Below are 15,631 nucleotides of genomic sequence, written 5' to 3'. Positions count from 1 at the left end.
ATGTCAAAAGTCACAGGGATAAACATTCCAAATGACTCCAGCTGAGTGCTTTTGTGTGTAACCGGGGAAGAGAAATGGCCAAAATACGCAACTATTTGGCTGAGAGTGGCTGCGATGTTGGCAAAACTAAATATAGCCCAAAAATGGGGGGGGGGGGGGCAAGACAGATACCAGAAGTGTGTAAATGGAAATCTGACATGGATTGATGTGCCAGTGCGGAGAAAGTGATTTACAAAGTCGGGGGCTGTCAACTCAAGTGGGATAAAATCTGGAGACAGTGGCAGAAATACCATGGGTATTAGTTAGAGAAAAGGGATGGGAGGGGGGACTACTCCAGATTAGACTAGAACACTCCGAGAGTTCATTAGGGACTCAAAGAGAGGGTTGTTATAGCAGGTGTGCTGTCGATAACAATGTTATGCTTTGTACAAATAACTTGGAATGTGATGACTAAGTTATTCTGAGCTGGTTTAATAAAAATATTTTTAAAAAGAAAAAAAAAGTAATGCCAATAGCTTCAACTAAACTGAGACCTATTGCATTGCAAATGCCTGTTTTCTGGTCTTTCTGGTTTTCTGGTCCTCCTGAGTAATTACTCTAACCTCAGCAGTAAAGACCACTTAGTGAGTATAACTTTTATCCCTGCTGGTAAACTAACCCTGTTCCACTTATTTTATGTAAATTCAAATTGTGCATTTTCAAACAGTGTACTGAAATTGAGGTGTACCAGTTATGATGTCCCCTGTTAAATAGTTCTCCTGCATTGTCTTTTTAGTGGACGACTGGGATGGAAACCAAGGGTCTCCCAAAGCAGAAGAACTACCCCAGCCAGCCAGGAAGAAAGTGAAGCGAAACATACCAAAACTGGATGCTGACAGGTAGTTCTAGCAGTGTATGATTTAAAACAAAACTTTATTCAATTTTGCCAGTGAATACAAACGTGCAAAGACATACATTTCTGAGCAAGCAAAGCATCATAGGCTCCGTACATGGCCCGTCATAACAGTTAATTTGAACTTATATTGTTATAGTCTAAGTAGGGTAGAGGAGGGAGGATCCTTATTGGAATTGTGCAGGGGGGGAGTTGGGGAATGTCTACGTTGCGTGGGGATGTGTGGAGCACCCCATTAGATGGCACCAATGGGGATAATTCAGCCCTTATTGGCCGACTCCAAGGAGAGGAGATAATCCCAAAGAGGTTGCTAGACGTCTTTAGGTCTAGATCTAGGTGTTGTAGCCGTGCGTAGTCCTTGCTGACTATTGCAGTAGGACATGGATTTGAGCCAGGTGGAATCTGTGGGGAGGTGCCTGGTGCCCCAGTGAACAGCAGGCTACCGTTAGACAAGTTGTGATGCCGCAGATATAAATCTGCGAGTAGATTTAGGGATGTTGTGGGTATAACCCGGGAGAGCCATTGTGGGGTTAGGCTGTATTGAGTGATCTACCATTGTAGAGAGAAATGAGAAAACTGAGGCCCAGTAGCGACCAATTAGGGGGCACGTCCACTTGAGTTGGGCAAAATCGGAGACAGTGTGGGGGCTTGGCACTTGAGGCACTGAGTCGAGTGTGTGGGGTCGAATTTGGCAATGTCTTTTGGGGAAATGTACAATGTGTGCAGTAACTTAAAATGTAGAAGCTTATGTCGGTGGTTGATGTACACTAACTTGGTTTGAGAGCAGCAGAATGCCCTGAGCTTGCCTGGAATCGAATAGCCCAGGTCTACTATCCAGGCCGCTCCGACTCATGTAGTGGAGTCTGGTTTTAAGGCCAGGCATGTGTGGTACAGTCTGGAAACTAAGTGATCACTGTGTCCGTCAGTGATAACAAGCGAGAAGGGTGAAAACTCATCTGGGGGCAGTGGGTATGTCGATATGCAAGAACACAGGATATTATGGAGTGTGCGAAGTATAAAATGATGCATGTAGGTGGCATTCTGTTGGTATGGGAAAGAGCATGGCCATCTGGGAACATCCCTTCGAGTGTGAAGGCCATACCGGGCTGGAATTTGCTGGACTCGATTTTCACTTGTGAGGAGAAGTCATGGGTTGTCCGCCCGTGGGATGACAGGGAGTAGAGGATATCACCTCCCAGAGTGGGAAGCTAGGACAGGCAAGGGGTGGAGAGAGTCTGCATGTCGGTTGAGTCCATGGGAATTCCCTTCGGCAATATTGATGAGTGACATTTGCCCAGCCTGGTCCCTCTCAAGTGAGAAATATGGGATGCAGGCATCAGAATTATACCAGCGGTGAGCATACTGGCACTGCGCAGCAAAGTAATAAAGAAAGAGATCCAGGACCCTGAAAACGCTGCGCTCGTAGGCGAGCGTCATGGTGTCCCACTTAATGCAGGGTTTACGTCCAGCCCATTCTAGCCATAGGAGGAGGCTGCGCACAATTTTGAAAATGTGTGTGGGGAGAGAGATAGAGCTATTTGAAAACAAATACAAAAAGTGAGGGAACCTTACCATTTTGATTATTGCTACTGGTTCGGCCATGGAGAGCGGGAGGCCGATTTAGAGTCAACATTCGGTCAACGGCAGGGCTGTAGTCCAAGAACTAGCTGACCAAATGAGAATAAAATAACGTCTGTGAGAAGATATTTTAAATAAAGACAACCACTTGAAACTTAAAAGACATTTGGAATACTGTCAGAATAAAACACTACGAGGAATCTGTGTTCAAGATATTGCACCAAGATACATTTATGGAAGACAAAGCCGAAGGATCTCTTTATAAAATTATCCTGAAGATGGTGGAAATAAACTTTTAGTTCCGCCGAAACGCGTCGACGCAAACACACCAGTTAAATCTGTAGCAGGACAATTGGCATAGCAACAGAGTTTTTGTCTCATGCAATGTTCCTAGTCACCAACAGATTAACGCAGTAAGGGTACATTGTTGTTGCCTGTTGTAGGTTTCCTTCCGTTTAGTATATTGTAATACTATGTGATAATTCTCTGCTATTCATGTTTTTCTGTGATGTATTGATTTTTTATTGTTTTATAACAGTGCTTTCAGCACTATTTTTTAAAGTGTATTGTACTGTACTGACTGTGATCAACGGATCATTTTTAAATATTATATGCTTTTGTAAAGAATAAACTTTGATATATCTTCATATTCCCGGCCATTGGAGTTGCTCCAGTAGTTTGATATGTGAATGTGTGAAGCGAATGAGTACATGTAATTAAGAATCCTAAGGGTAAATTCTTTTTAACTAGGGCTGTAGTTTAGCCAAAGGACTTGCTCTTCATCTAAATGTATGTGGATACCTAGATATTTAGTTGAGTCTGTGGTCCATGATGGGGTACTCGAAGTTCGTGGTGTGTGCATTCTCTGTCATCTGGAATAGATTGGATTTAGCTCCGTTTGTGACGGCCTGACAGGTTGCCAAAGCGGACAATTTCTTGAATCAGTGGTGGGAGGTTGTCAGTGGGGTGACGAACAAATATTAATATGTAGTCCGCATAAAGTGAGGCTAGGAGGGGGCCATGTGTAAGTTGAAGGCTGTGGTGTACTTGCTTTACCTGGAGGGTGATAGACCAGAGCAATTAAAAATAAGAGCAATTATAAATAAGAGAGGGTACAGTGGGCCCCCCAGCCTGGTACCCCTGGAAATAGGGAACTGCTCGGTAAGCAAGCCATTCACCCACAAGCAGGCCATTGGTTGCGTATAAAGAAGCATAATGGAGGAGACGAGGGTGCAGGGAAAGCCCATTTTTCTTAACGTCGATCTCAGGAAAGGCCACTCCAGAGAGTCAAATGTTTTTTTAGGTCTCACGCCTACAGTTGCACTACGCAGCAGTGCTCGTGCAGAGTGAGACAATAGTAGGTGAAAAACGGGGTTTTGAGGCTGACCTAGGAATAGCACAACCACAAGCGTGTGCCTTTCCTTCTGTTGCGCGTTGTTGGCTTTTGTGTGCATGTTTGTTTTAAAGCTAGCATGCAATAGGCCAAAGACAGGCGCGTTGCTTCGCCCACGGACTATTGGTGTAGACACCAATAGCCCATGTGGTTTCAATTATCATCCCAAACACAGGCGCAATGATTGAAACCAGGGCTCGCTGTGACGCGTGTGCGCACATCACTTGCGGGCTTCTGCTTTAAAAAAAATCTATTTTACAGCGAAACAACTGAGTAGGTACCCTTACCTTAGGGAAACCCAGGGAAGCAGCCGCCACTCCTGGCTAACTGTGACACCGGCAGAGGATGTGGCATAACGACCAGAGTTGCAGACATCGGGGAACCAGGTGTGAGGCTCGGCGCAACTTAACAACCTGTGATTCTGGGCAAATCGCTTAATCTCCCTGCGTTTTTCACAAATGAATGTGTTCTTGTTTTTACAGCGCTAGGTTCTACAAATAAAACAGGGTCTCAAGTAAACACTGGGTTAAAATACTCTAACCGTTTCCAGGCTAGACTTGTACACACATCGTGTGCATCTGGTGAGGTGTCTGCACGCGCAGCGCTTCAAGCAGCTGGGACTCTTCCGGCCCGCGGAAGGCGAGCGGTGGTGTTCTGCGCTTTCTCAGCTCATCCTCGCGCCCCCCCCCCCCGGGCGCAGAGGGAGGGAGTAACCCTCCCCTGAGAGCCGTTCAGTAGTTCACTCAAATAAAGAGGATATATCTGAGGTGTAACGCGCCGCTGGCTCTGTTCAAGCCTTCCTCATTTCAACCAAAATTGCCATTGTGTTATGTGTCAACGTTTGGAAAGGGGGAGGGTGTGATAAAATTATTCAGGGCTAGTGTGTGTGTGTGTATGTGTGTTGTAGGGGGAGAGGGAGTGTTACTTTCTCCATTGACTTGCACTGAAATGGAAGCAATATTAGGTGGGTTAAAGATAACATTTTAGAGTCTGCCAACAGAATCAAGTTAGTTGCCATGTATGTTGGTCCATGAATGCCAATTCACTAACATGGCAGCCATTTGCTTTCCTCATCCAGCCTCTTTCATCCACTAGCATGAGACGTTTTAGTCACATCTAGGCTCAACATAGCAGAGTATTTATCTCTTTTTTTTTTTTTTAAACTTTATTCACAGCTGTATGACATTAGATATGGCATTGCATTTAAAACTTACAGTACAACAGCTGTCGTTTTTGTTTTCTCCCCAATACATATCTTCCCATCTCTGCAGGCTTATACCTTGGCATGCATCCAGTGGAGTTTCAATATCACTGTACATTCAATATTGTAACGCAATTACATGCCTATGTTTACCGTCACCCGCTTGTGGGATTAACCAAAGAAAAGAAATTAAACTATCTCGTTCTCCCCCTTCCCTCCCCCATGTCTATCCCTCCCTCCCGTCTCCTGGTCGCCTAGGTATCTCTTACTTCTAAGCTCGGTCTACTCTGGCTCTTGTGTACTGTAGTGTGTACTGTGGCTTTGTGTAGTGTACGGGCATCCGTGAACTTTCAGATCCCCAGAAGGCCACCTCTGTCCTCTCCATCTCAGCCCTGCGACTCATGACTCGGTGCTGGTGCCTGGGTTGGGTCTATGTCTTCAAACGCTAGTAGTATAACTTCCCATTCTTGGGAGATGGGGTATTTCCGGTGGCCCCGTGCTTCTTCCCTCCTTAGCGCTGCTCCCTCAGCCCGCCACCACTTCAGCACCTCTGCCCGCCATATATGTGTTCCCGGTGATCTGGGGGATTTCCACCTCATCGTGATAACCCTAATTGCCAGTAGGAGCGCTAGGTCCAGTAATTTCAGTTGGGCTTTCAGTGGCTTAGGTAGTCTACGCAGCCCCAGGAGGTAGGGCATTGCTTCTTCCGGTACCGGCAGGCTCGTGACCGACCGTAGTGTCTGGCACACCTCCGACCAGTACTCTCGAAGTCGCATACAAGACCAGATCATGTGGAGGAACCCAGCCTCGTCTTTTCCGCAACGCGGACATTTGTGGGGGGAGTCCGGAAACATTTTATGTAATAGTTAGGGAGTCAGGTATGCTCTGTGCAGAACCATCACTTGTATGAACCGGAATTTTACGTTGCGTGATACTCGTCTGGGCTGTTCTAGGACTGTGACCCACTCCTTCTCTGTCAGTACTCTGGCCGTGTCTTGAACCCAAGTGTGCATAAGGGCCGTGGTCGGGATTGCAACGTGTGCCCTGATGCCCGTATGTAGCCAACGTACTAGGTGTCCTCCCTCGCCCATGTAGAACAATAAGTGGACCAACTCGTGATGAGGGGGTTGGTGTCGTTGCGGTGCCCATCTGTGTTGTATATAATGTGTAATTGTGGCGTGCTGTAAATACAATCGGGGGGGGGGGGCGCCGGTGGCTTGCAAGAAGGCGTCATGATCAAGTAGGTTGTCATCTCCGAAAAAGGCGCCCACTGTCGTCACACCGGCCTCCTACCAGGGGCGCAACACTCTAGCGGTAAGCCTACCTTGTGGTGTTGAAAGTCCCAACAGAGGGATATTTGCCGCGTACGCTACTGTCGCGGACGTATATGTTAGGTCTTTCCGCCAGCATACCAGCGCCGTACGGAGGAGCGGGTGGCAATCCGCGGGAATGCGGCCCCGCGGGAGCAACAAGGCGGGCAATTCTCCCCGGCTCAGTCTCTCTGGCGAGTAGTCTATTTCGTAAAGATTCCGTCCTGCCGTCCAGTAGGAGAGCCATTGGAGCTGACTGGCATAATAATATCCTTTAAAGTCTGGGGCCCCCAGTCCCCCTGCCTTAGTCCCTAGCTGCAGCTTCCAAAGTCCTATCCGTCGCTTCCCTACCCCCCATATTAAGGTAATTAAGAGTGTATTGAGTGTATCAAAGATTGACTGTGGCAGTATTACAGAGGTTAACAAAATAATACAATATACGAGGCAGCATTACCCTTTTGGAAAGCGCAATCCTACCCATAACTGATAAAGGTAGCTCCGTCCAGAACCCTACAGAGTTGCGTAGACGAGTGATTGCTCGTTTAATGTTCCCATCTATCTGGTCCTCTTGCTTCCTATATACCTAGATCCCCAGGTATTTAAAGGTGGTCGGAGCCACCGGAATAAGGTGGGCCCCAAAGGGGATGGAGCCTGGGCTTGGTACATCCCGGAAGTAGAAGCCGTTCAACTTGTCTGGGTTTATAGCCAGGCCTGAGACTTCTGCAAAGCTGTCAAAGATCTTGTAGATAGCCGTGTGATCCGCCTCCAAATCCTGGAGATATAACAAAATATCGTCAGCGTAGATCGATATCCTTGGTGCCCTTTCGGAAAGCAAGTGACCCTATCCAATGGTCATCACCCTCAGGCAAGATGTTTTCAGAAACCACAGAAAGCTAAAAGAATCAGGTCATAATTTGTCCCCCACTATGCAGTGATTTGCTCTAATATGCCATGTGTAGTCCAATGGCAGTGTACAGTTTCAGAATATATCAATATGTCCTTTCTCGCAGCAAATCCTGTAGGTATTGTTATACCTTTGGGAAGGAGTACCTCCAGCACCCCTGTAGCGCTAGCATCCCTGTTTGCTCTGGGAGGCTTAAGACCTTGGATAAAAGGATACCTGGATGACTTCACAAATCTGATCTACAGATTCTCAGTGCCACTGGCGTTATGCCGCAGAGGAGGACCAAATTATGCAGCAGGATTGACTAAATTATTCAACAAGAAAAGGCAAATTATGTGGCATACCGGGGCACATTTTGTGATAATTTCAATACTTTGACATTTTTACACCTGGTAACAGTGTCTGGGGAAAGAGTTTGTCTTATAAATTCCAATTTAATATCCAAATACAGCAATAAGCAACTCAGAGATGACCAGTCAACCTTTGCAAAAAGCCTTATGGTGCGCAGGAACCCAAGTCACGCTATTTTTTGTGATTTTTGATCCGTTTGAGCTAGAAACAAATTTTTTTTTGTTGTTAAAATCTGCAGATTTTGCAGCAATTGCTGCAATCCATAATTATGCAAAAATCGTCGCAGAATACCATAATTCTAGTGGCCCTGGGGATACTGAATGTACATCTTTTAGGAGGTGGCATTCCCAAAACACTATCATCTGTTCGGGTGTCAGATTTGCCTTCGTCGCTTTGAGTCCTGTGATGAAGGCCATAAAGACAGTTTTTTCTCTTTGAGTCTCTCTGGAGTCTAATACAAATTACTCAAGCTGTTAACATCAGCACCTATCTTTATTTCTCTCCCAAGCTCTTCTTTAATGTCTTCGAAAAGCAAACTAGAATTTTGATGAGGCCTTATCCGAAGCAATTTCAGAAATATTCCCCACACAGCTCTCTACAAGTATTCCTTCACTTTTTAGCTCTCGCCTGGCGTTAGCAGTGCGCATGCGCTGCTCTCACTTTGCGAGGGCTTCTTGGAATCGATACGATTTCCGCAGCTCGCTTTCTGCTCCTCCCATGTTGTACATTGGTGCGCGTCATTTTGCGTCACCAATTATGCAAAACTGGGTGTTATGATTGTCCAGGAGGGTTTTTAGTCCCTCCTGGTTACCACCCTGTCCGCTTTTGGCCCGCCCACCGGGATATGTTCTTCACAGAATTTCAAGGCATGGCTGCAAAACACCTGAAATAGCTCATGATGTATGAAAACCGGAAAGCATATGTTAACCACAAGTCACTGCGGCAGCCCCCGAGTCTTTATAATGACGTAAGACCAGCTCCTCCTTTTCAGAGAAGCACGATTCGAGAAGACGCTAACGCTGTCTGGAACAAGTAAAGATATGTGAGTCGTACTTCGCACATAGAGACAAAAAATAACAGTTTTTCATTACTTCAAAAAGCAGCGACTATATCACATTTGTAGTTGTGTTACAGGAACAAGAAGATTTACTAAACTGAGAGCCTGCTCACAAAATTCAACCGACAACATTGAGAAGCAGTGAGTTAAAGTTTGTTAGTTTTTATACTATACACAGCGAACAATGCTCTCAAAATGCATTAACTACAAAGTAACCATGTCTTTTTTCAGGAACATAATGTGCCTGATATGCTTTTCCCTGAAGACAATACAAGGCTCATTTTAGTAAGTGAAGGGAAATTATTTGTTTTACGAAGCGTTACTGTAACATCATGAACAGAGCGAATTGACAGTTCAATTTATTTATTTAAATGCAGTAACTAAGTGAAGAGAAGGCTTTAACATACTCGAATTAAGGCGCCTCGGCTACAATGCTAGCTTAATAAACAAGCATTTGCAATGCAATAGGTCTCGCATTCACACAAGTTTGAGCTATTGGCATTGTAAATGACAATGTCTTTTATTTATGTTTTGTTTTTTAAAACAAAAATAAAAGGCATTGTCATTTACAATGCCAATAGCTCAAACTTGCGTGAATGCGAGACCTATTGCATTGCAAATGCTTGTTTGCATTTTGCCTAGCTGTGGATTTTGGACCCTACCTCTGCCGGCACCTAAGGAAACCTAGCAAACCTATACATTTTTAAAAACTAGACATCCAATGAAATTCAGGATGGAGCGACTTGTGTGGCTCTCACCAGGTTCTGTTACCCAGAATCCCTTGCAAACGTAACATTTTGGGAATAAAAACACATTTTTCTCACATTTTGGTGATGATGGAAAGTTCTGGAATCTAAGGGGAGCAACAAACTTCCACCAACCCAGCATTGCCTAAATTCTCCCGATAAAAATGGTAAATGCCTATACACTTACATTTACATTACATAACTTGTGTGGTTAGGCCTAGTGCCCGTGACAGGAAACATCCCAAAATGTACTGTGGAGACTTCAAAATTATCAATAACAAAAAGACCTTGTTTTGTGAGGGAGTCACCTGCGTTTTTGATCTTGGGCTCGGCGGCCATCTAGAGAAGCCTACCAATTCTAGACAGTTCTGAAAACTAGATACACGGGGGAGTCCAGGGAAGTATGACATACGTGGATTCCCCAACTTTTTCCTACCCAAAATCCACTGCGTGGGTGGGCTAAGTACCTGCGACAGGCAAGTGCCCAAAATGTACTGTGGACACTTCAAAATTATCGATTACAAAAAGACCTTGTTTTGTGAGGGAGTCACCTGCGTTTTTGATCTTGGGCTCAGCGGCCATCTAGGGAAACTTACCAAACCCAGACATTTCTGAAAACTCGACACCCAGGGGAGTCCAGACCTGTGTGACTTGCATGCATTACCCAACATTTTCCTACCCGAAATCTCCTGCAAATCTCAAATTTTGCTATTCAAATCGCATATTCCTTACATTTCGGTGTGGGGTAACTGCGCCAGTTAAAATGTCCTAAAACCCAGCGTTCCCGTCGGTCTACTGATAAAAATGATACCTCACTTGTGTGGGTGTCTAATGCAGAATTGCCTAGGTTCGTATTTTAAAAAAATATAGCGCTTAGAGATCTTGGTGCTATACCCACCATCCCTATGTTTTTGGCCCTTCCCAGTCGCGGGCCCTTGGCCCACCCACACAAGTGAGGTATCATAGTACTCTGGAGACCAAGGGGAACGCTGGGTGGTAGGACATTTTTGCTGGTGCATTGTTTCCAGTCAGAAATGTGAGGAAAATGGGATTTTTTTCATAGTTAAATTTGAGGTTTGCAGGGGATTCTGGGTAGGAAAACATTGGGGTATCCACTCAAGCCATACCCCCCTGTACTCCTCCGGGTGTCTATTTTTCAGAAATGTCCGGGTTTTGTAGGTGTTTCTAGATGGCAGTCGGGCCAGGGACCAAAATTGCAGGTGGCCCCCTTGCAAAACCAGGTTGTTTTGTGATAGATAATTTTGATGCCTTCACAATAAGTTTTGGGCCCTTCCCTGCCACGGGTACTTGGCCCACCCACACAAATGAAGTACTACTTTTATCGGGAGACCTGGGGGAAAGCTGGGTGGTAGTAAATTTGTGTCAGACCGGTGATCCCACAAATTTCCCTCACAGAAATGTAAGGAAAATTTGATTTTTTTGGTCCCCTAAATGACCGCCAAACCCAGTAACTATAACGCAGGTACCCCTTTGCAAAACTCGGTCGTTTTCTGATAGGTGGCTTCTGCGTTTTTGATCCCGTGCTCGGCGGCCATCTAGGGAAACTTATCAAACCCACACATTTCTGAAAACTAGACACCTGGGAGAGTCCAGGGAGGTGAGACTTGCGTGGATCCCCTGAAGTTTCCCTACCCAGAATACCCTGCAAACCTCAAATTTAGCTGAAAAAAAATCACCTTTTCAGACATTTTTGTGTGGGATCACTATGCCGGCACAAATGTCCTACTACCCTGCATTCCCCTTGTTCTCCTGAGTAAAATAACCTCACTTGGCTCCCCAGGGAAGTCCAGGAAGGTGTGGATCTTCCAACATTTTCCCCCCCAGATTCCCCTGCAAACCTTACATTTTTGTGAAAAATAATCACATTTCCTTCACTTTTCTGTGTGAAAAAGTTGTGGGATCACGAGGCCACCACAAATATCCTACCACCCAGTGTTCCCCCAGGTCTTCCAATAAAAATGGTACCTCACTTGTGAGGGTAGGCACAGTGGGTGCAACAGGAAATAGCCCAAATCCAGGTCGTTTTGTGATGGGTAATTTAGATGTCGCCACAATAGGTTTTGGGCCCTTGCCTGTCGTGGGTACTTGGCCCACCCACACGATTGAGGTACCATTTGTATCGGGAGACCTGGGGGAAAACAGGGCGTTACATAATTTATGCCAGCCATGTGATACCACAACTTTTCCACCCAGAAATGTGGGTAAAATGTGATATTTTTTTCCAGCTAAATTTGAGGTTTGCAGAGGTTTCTGGATAGGAAAACTTTGGGAGATCCACGCAAGTCACACCTCACTGGACTCTCCCTGGTGTCTAGATTTCAGAAATGTGTGGATTTGGTAAGTTTCCCTAGATGGCTGCTGAGCACGGGACCAAAAAAACCAGATGCCCTCTATCATAAAACGACCTGGTTTTGCGGGGGGCCACCACGATTTTTGGCCCTGGGCTTCCGGCCATCTAGGGAAACCTACCAAAACCACACATTTCTTAAAACTAGACACCCTGGGGAGTCCAGTGAGGTATGGCTTGCGTGGATCCCCCAACGTTTTCCTACCCAGAATCCCCTGCAAACCCTCAAAATACATTTTGGGCCCTTTAGATTAATTGCAGGAAGTGATGGCGCTCAAGCATGTGCGTATAAGTCTCTATCATAGCCAGTGAATGCACGGTGCAAGCAGGTCAGGGGGAACAAACCCTAACAAAACAACGCCTGCCAAAGTTTGGGTCAAGACCCACACGAACAATATGAACAAAAGTCCTATGCACACGTTTGTGTATAGCAGCTTTTAATGTCAAAGCCAAAATTATTAAAACAACATTTTTTTTGAAGAAATAATGACGGATGATATCTCCAGTTTTCAAGCAAATAGATTTATAGATTAATCTCGATCAGTACAGACAGAGAAACAAACCAGCCGACACGTGTTTAGTCACAACGTGGTGAGTTATGACTCTTCAGGGCTGTCAGTTTGTGTATAAGGTCTGTGGTAGCGGTGTACCGGTGATAATTCCGAACCGGTAGCGTCCAAATTGGGTAGTAGATTAAGGATTTTGTGAAAGCGAGGGTTGGGAAATCAAAAACATTCTCCTGTGATGTTGGACGACATCCGTAACAACATCACAGTATGCTCTATGCCGCTTAACAGAAACTAAGATCTCCATGAGGCCACGGAAGCACCCGTCCATGCCGAACGTTGTCTCTACATCCAGAAACAAGGAGAATGAACACAAACGTGTGCACAGGACTTTTGTTCACATTTTGGGCCCTTGCCTGTCGCGGATACTTGACCCGCTCACACAAGTGAGGTACCATTTTTATTGGGAGAACACTGGGTGGTAAGAAATTTGTGTCAGCCCTGTGATCCCACAACTTTCCCGCATACAAATTTGAGAAGAATTTGATTTTTTCCAGCTAAATTTGAGGTTTGCAGGGGATTCTGGGTAGGGGAAACATTGGGGGATCCACACAAGCCATACGTCCCTGGACTCCCCAGGGTGTCTAGTTTTCAGAAATGTGTGGCTTAGGTAGGTTTTCCTAGGTGCCAAACCAGATTGTTTTACGATAGGTAATTTTGAAGTCTCCACTATTCGTTTTGGGCCCTCGCCTGTTGTGGGTACTTGACCCACCTACATGAGTGAGGTACCATTTTATTGGGAGACTTTGGAGAATGGGTGGTGGGTGGAAGTTTGGGGAGCCACGCAGATTCCAGAACTTTCCATCCCAGAAATGTGGGGAAAATGTTTTTTTTGGACAAAGTTTGAGGTTTGCAAGGGATTCTGGGTAACAGAACCTGGTGAGAGCCATACAAGTTACCCTCTCCTGGATTTCCCTGGGGGTCTAGTTTTAAAAATGTATAGGTTTGCCAGTTTTCCTAGGTGCCGGCAGAGCTAAGGTTCAAAATTTACAGCTAGTCACTTTACAAAAAAAGTTTCAGTTTTCACTGTAAAAATATGGTTTGTCCACGTTGCGGTTTGGGCAGTTCTTGTCGCGGGCACTAGACCTACCCACACAAGTGAAGTACCATTTTTATCGGAAGACTTTGGGGAATGCGGGTGGGTGGAATTTTGTTGATCTACACAGATTCAGAACTTGAGGAAAATTTGTTTTGACAAAGTTTGAGGTTTGCAAGGGATTCTGGGTAACAGCACCGGGTGAGAGCCACTCATGTCACCCCATCTTGGATTCCTCTGGGTATCTAGTTTTTAAAAATGTATACGTTTGCTAGGTTTACCTCGGTGACGGCTGAGCTAGGCTTCAAAATCCACAGCTAGGCACTTTGCACAAAAAGGTTCTGTTTTCACTGTAAAAATGTGAAGTGTCCACGTTGTGTTTTGGGCCGTTTCCTGTTGCGGCCACTTGGCCTATCCACACAAGCGAGGTACCATTTTTATTGGGAGACTTGGGGGAACACAGAATTGTAGAGCAACTGTTGTTACCCATTGACTTTCGAAGCATTTCTGCCTTCCAAATGTAAGACAATGTGCAAAAAAGAAGTCACTTTGAAAAATGTCTTATAATTCACATGCTAGTATGGGCACCCACAATTTCAAAGATGTGCAAATAGCTACTGTTTCTAAAATCTATATTTTGTTCCCATTTCGGAAATGCATAGGTGTCTTTGATATTTATTTTTTACTCTTTATATTATACAAGATGAATTGCTATATACTATGGACACAATCAAAGACCATTGCAAGATACTGCTCAGTTATTGGCTCTGGGTTCCTCGCGTTCTTGGTGAACCTACAAGTTCTATATATTCCTACAACCAGAAGGGTCTAGCGGATGTAACTGTATGTTGCTTTAAAAAATCTGTCATACTTAGAAGTTACAGGTGAAAACGTTGGCACAAATGGCTGTTTATTTTTAACTCATTAAAAAATTTTAGGTATCGCCTACGCAGCGCACATGCACTGCATAGGAGAGCTTTAGCTGTCGTACAGCTCTTTTTCGAAGCACATACTCGTACTTGTGACGGCATACAGTTTGCGGGAGTGTGCACTGGCACACCACAAGCACGCGTGTGTGCTTCGAAAAAGAGCAGACTGCTCTCTCCCGCGCACGTGCACCACTTGTGGGTGCACCCCTCCGCCTCTCTCTCTCCCACTGCAGCGCAGTCGCACACGCATGTCTTTATTGGTCACCAAGCCGAATCTCTGTCAAGGTAATTATGTCTAAATTCATCCATGAGGGCTTTTTAAACCAGCATTAAAAATGCAATAGGTCTTGCCTTTAATTAAGTTATGAGGGAAAAGAGAGGAGCCAGGCCCTTATGGACAGGTGAAGAGGCTGGACCCTATTATATTCTGAACACCAAAAAGTTGCCTCTCACACCTATATTTTAAACCACATTTGCGGAAAAGTTGAGCACACCAATAGTCGTGATCAACAAGGTATTTTTATTTATACCGAACCAATCTGGGAATTAATCAAGTTTAAGCATGTTTTCACACATAAAGACACATAGATACAAAAATTATTTACAATTTGAATATGAAATACATTCAGGAAAAAAAAGGGGGGGATATAATCCTGGTTCTAATAAGCAAAAACCATTTGTAAGCAAAAATAAGTGATTATTCAAAGACAAGACAAAACCATTATGAACATGTGTAACATACAGTGAAACATTTCGGGTTGTGAATGATGATTAAAGCAAGCATAGTAATGAAGAAAAAAAGGGGGGAAGTAAGAAAGAGGCAAAGTAAATTTGTGACTTTTTGCAGTAGCAGAATAACTACTGCCTTGAATTGACTCAAAACAACTCCTTCCTAACTGGCCGACGCGTTTCGATTCCAGTGCAAAAGTTACTGGAATCTCATCAGGGCACAAGTGAAGTTCTGTCTGTCAAGAGAGAACGGAATTGAATTAAATCAGAACTATATGAGTTCTTTCTCCCATTAAAAGTGACGCTCAGCAAGGAACCTACCAGAGTGTAGGAATTGAAGAAATGCACATAAATTCTCAGTGTGCAGCGTGAAGCTTCTAAAACAGGGGATCAGATGAGGGTCACCTACAAATATGAACATTATGTGGTCAGACTAATGTTTTATTGTCCAAACACAATCAAGAATTGAAATGAAAACAAAAAGGACGTACCGTCCGAGGCGAATATGCAAATTCCGCCTGCCGGCGCTGTGTCACCGTTTGTAAATCAATGTGGGGGAAGGCTGGACCAG

At 44.8% G+C, this 15,631-nt stretch overlaps 1 protein-coding gene across 1 annotated transcript in view; it reads left to right on the top strand.

Annotated features, from left to right (window-relative positions):
* The window catches only part of TIPIN (TIMELESS interacting protein), a 313,598-nt gene that overhangs the window by 56,850 nt on the left and 241,117 nt on the right, over window positions 1-15,631 (top strand). The window contains exon 3 of the mRNA XM_086957990.1: window positions 776-878. Within this exon, the coding sequence (XP_086814116.1) occupies window positions 776-878 (103 nt within the window). The remainder of the gene's footprint in view (window positions 1-775; window positions 879-15,631) is intronic.

This window comes from Lissotriton vulgaris, chromosome 2_1 (genome assembly GCF_964263255.1).
Source record: "Lissotriton vulgaris chromosome 2_1, aLisVul1.2, whole genome shotgun sequence".
NCBI classification, from domain to species: domain Eukaryota; kingdom Metazoa; phylum Chordata; class Amphibia; order Caudata; family Salamandridae; genus Lissotriton; species Lissotriton vulgaris.
Note: the sequence above shows the minus strand (reverse complement) of the source record. Positions and strands in the feature narration are given on the sequence as shown.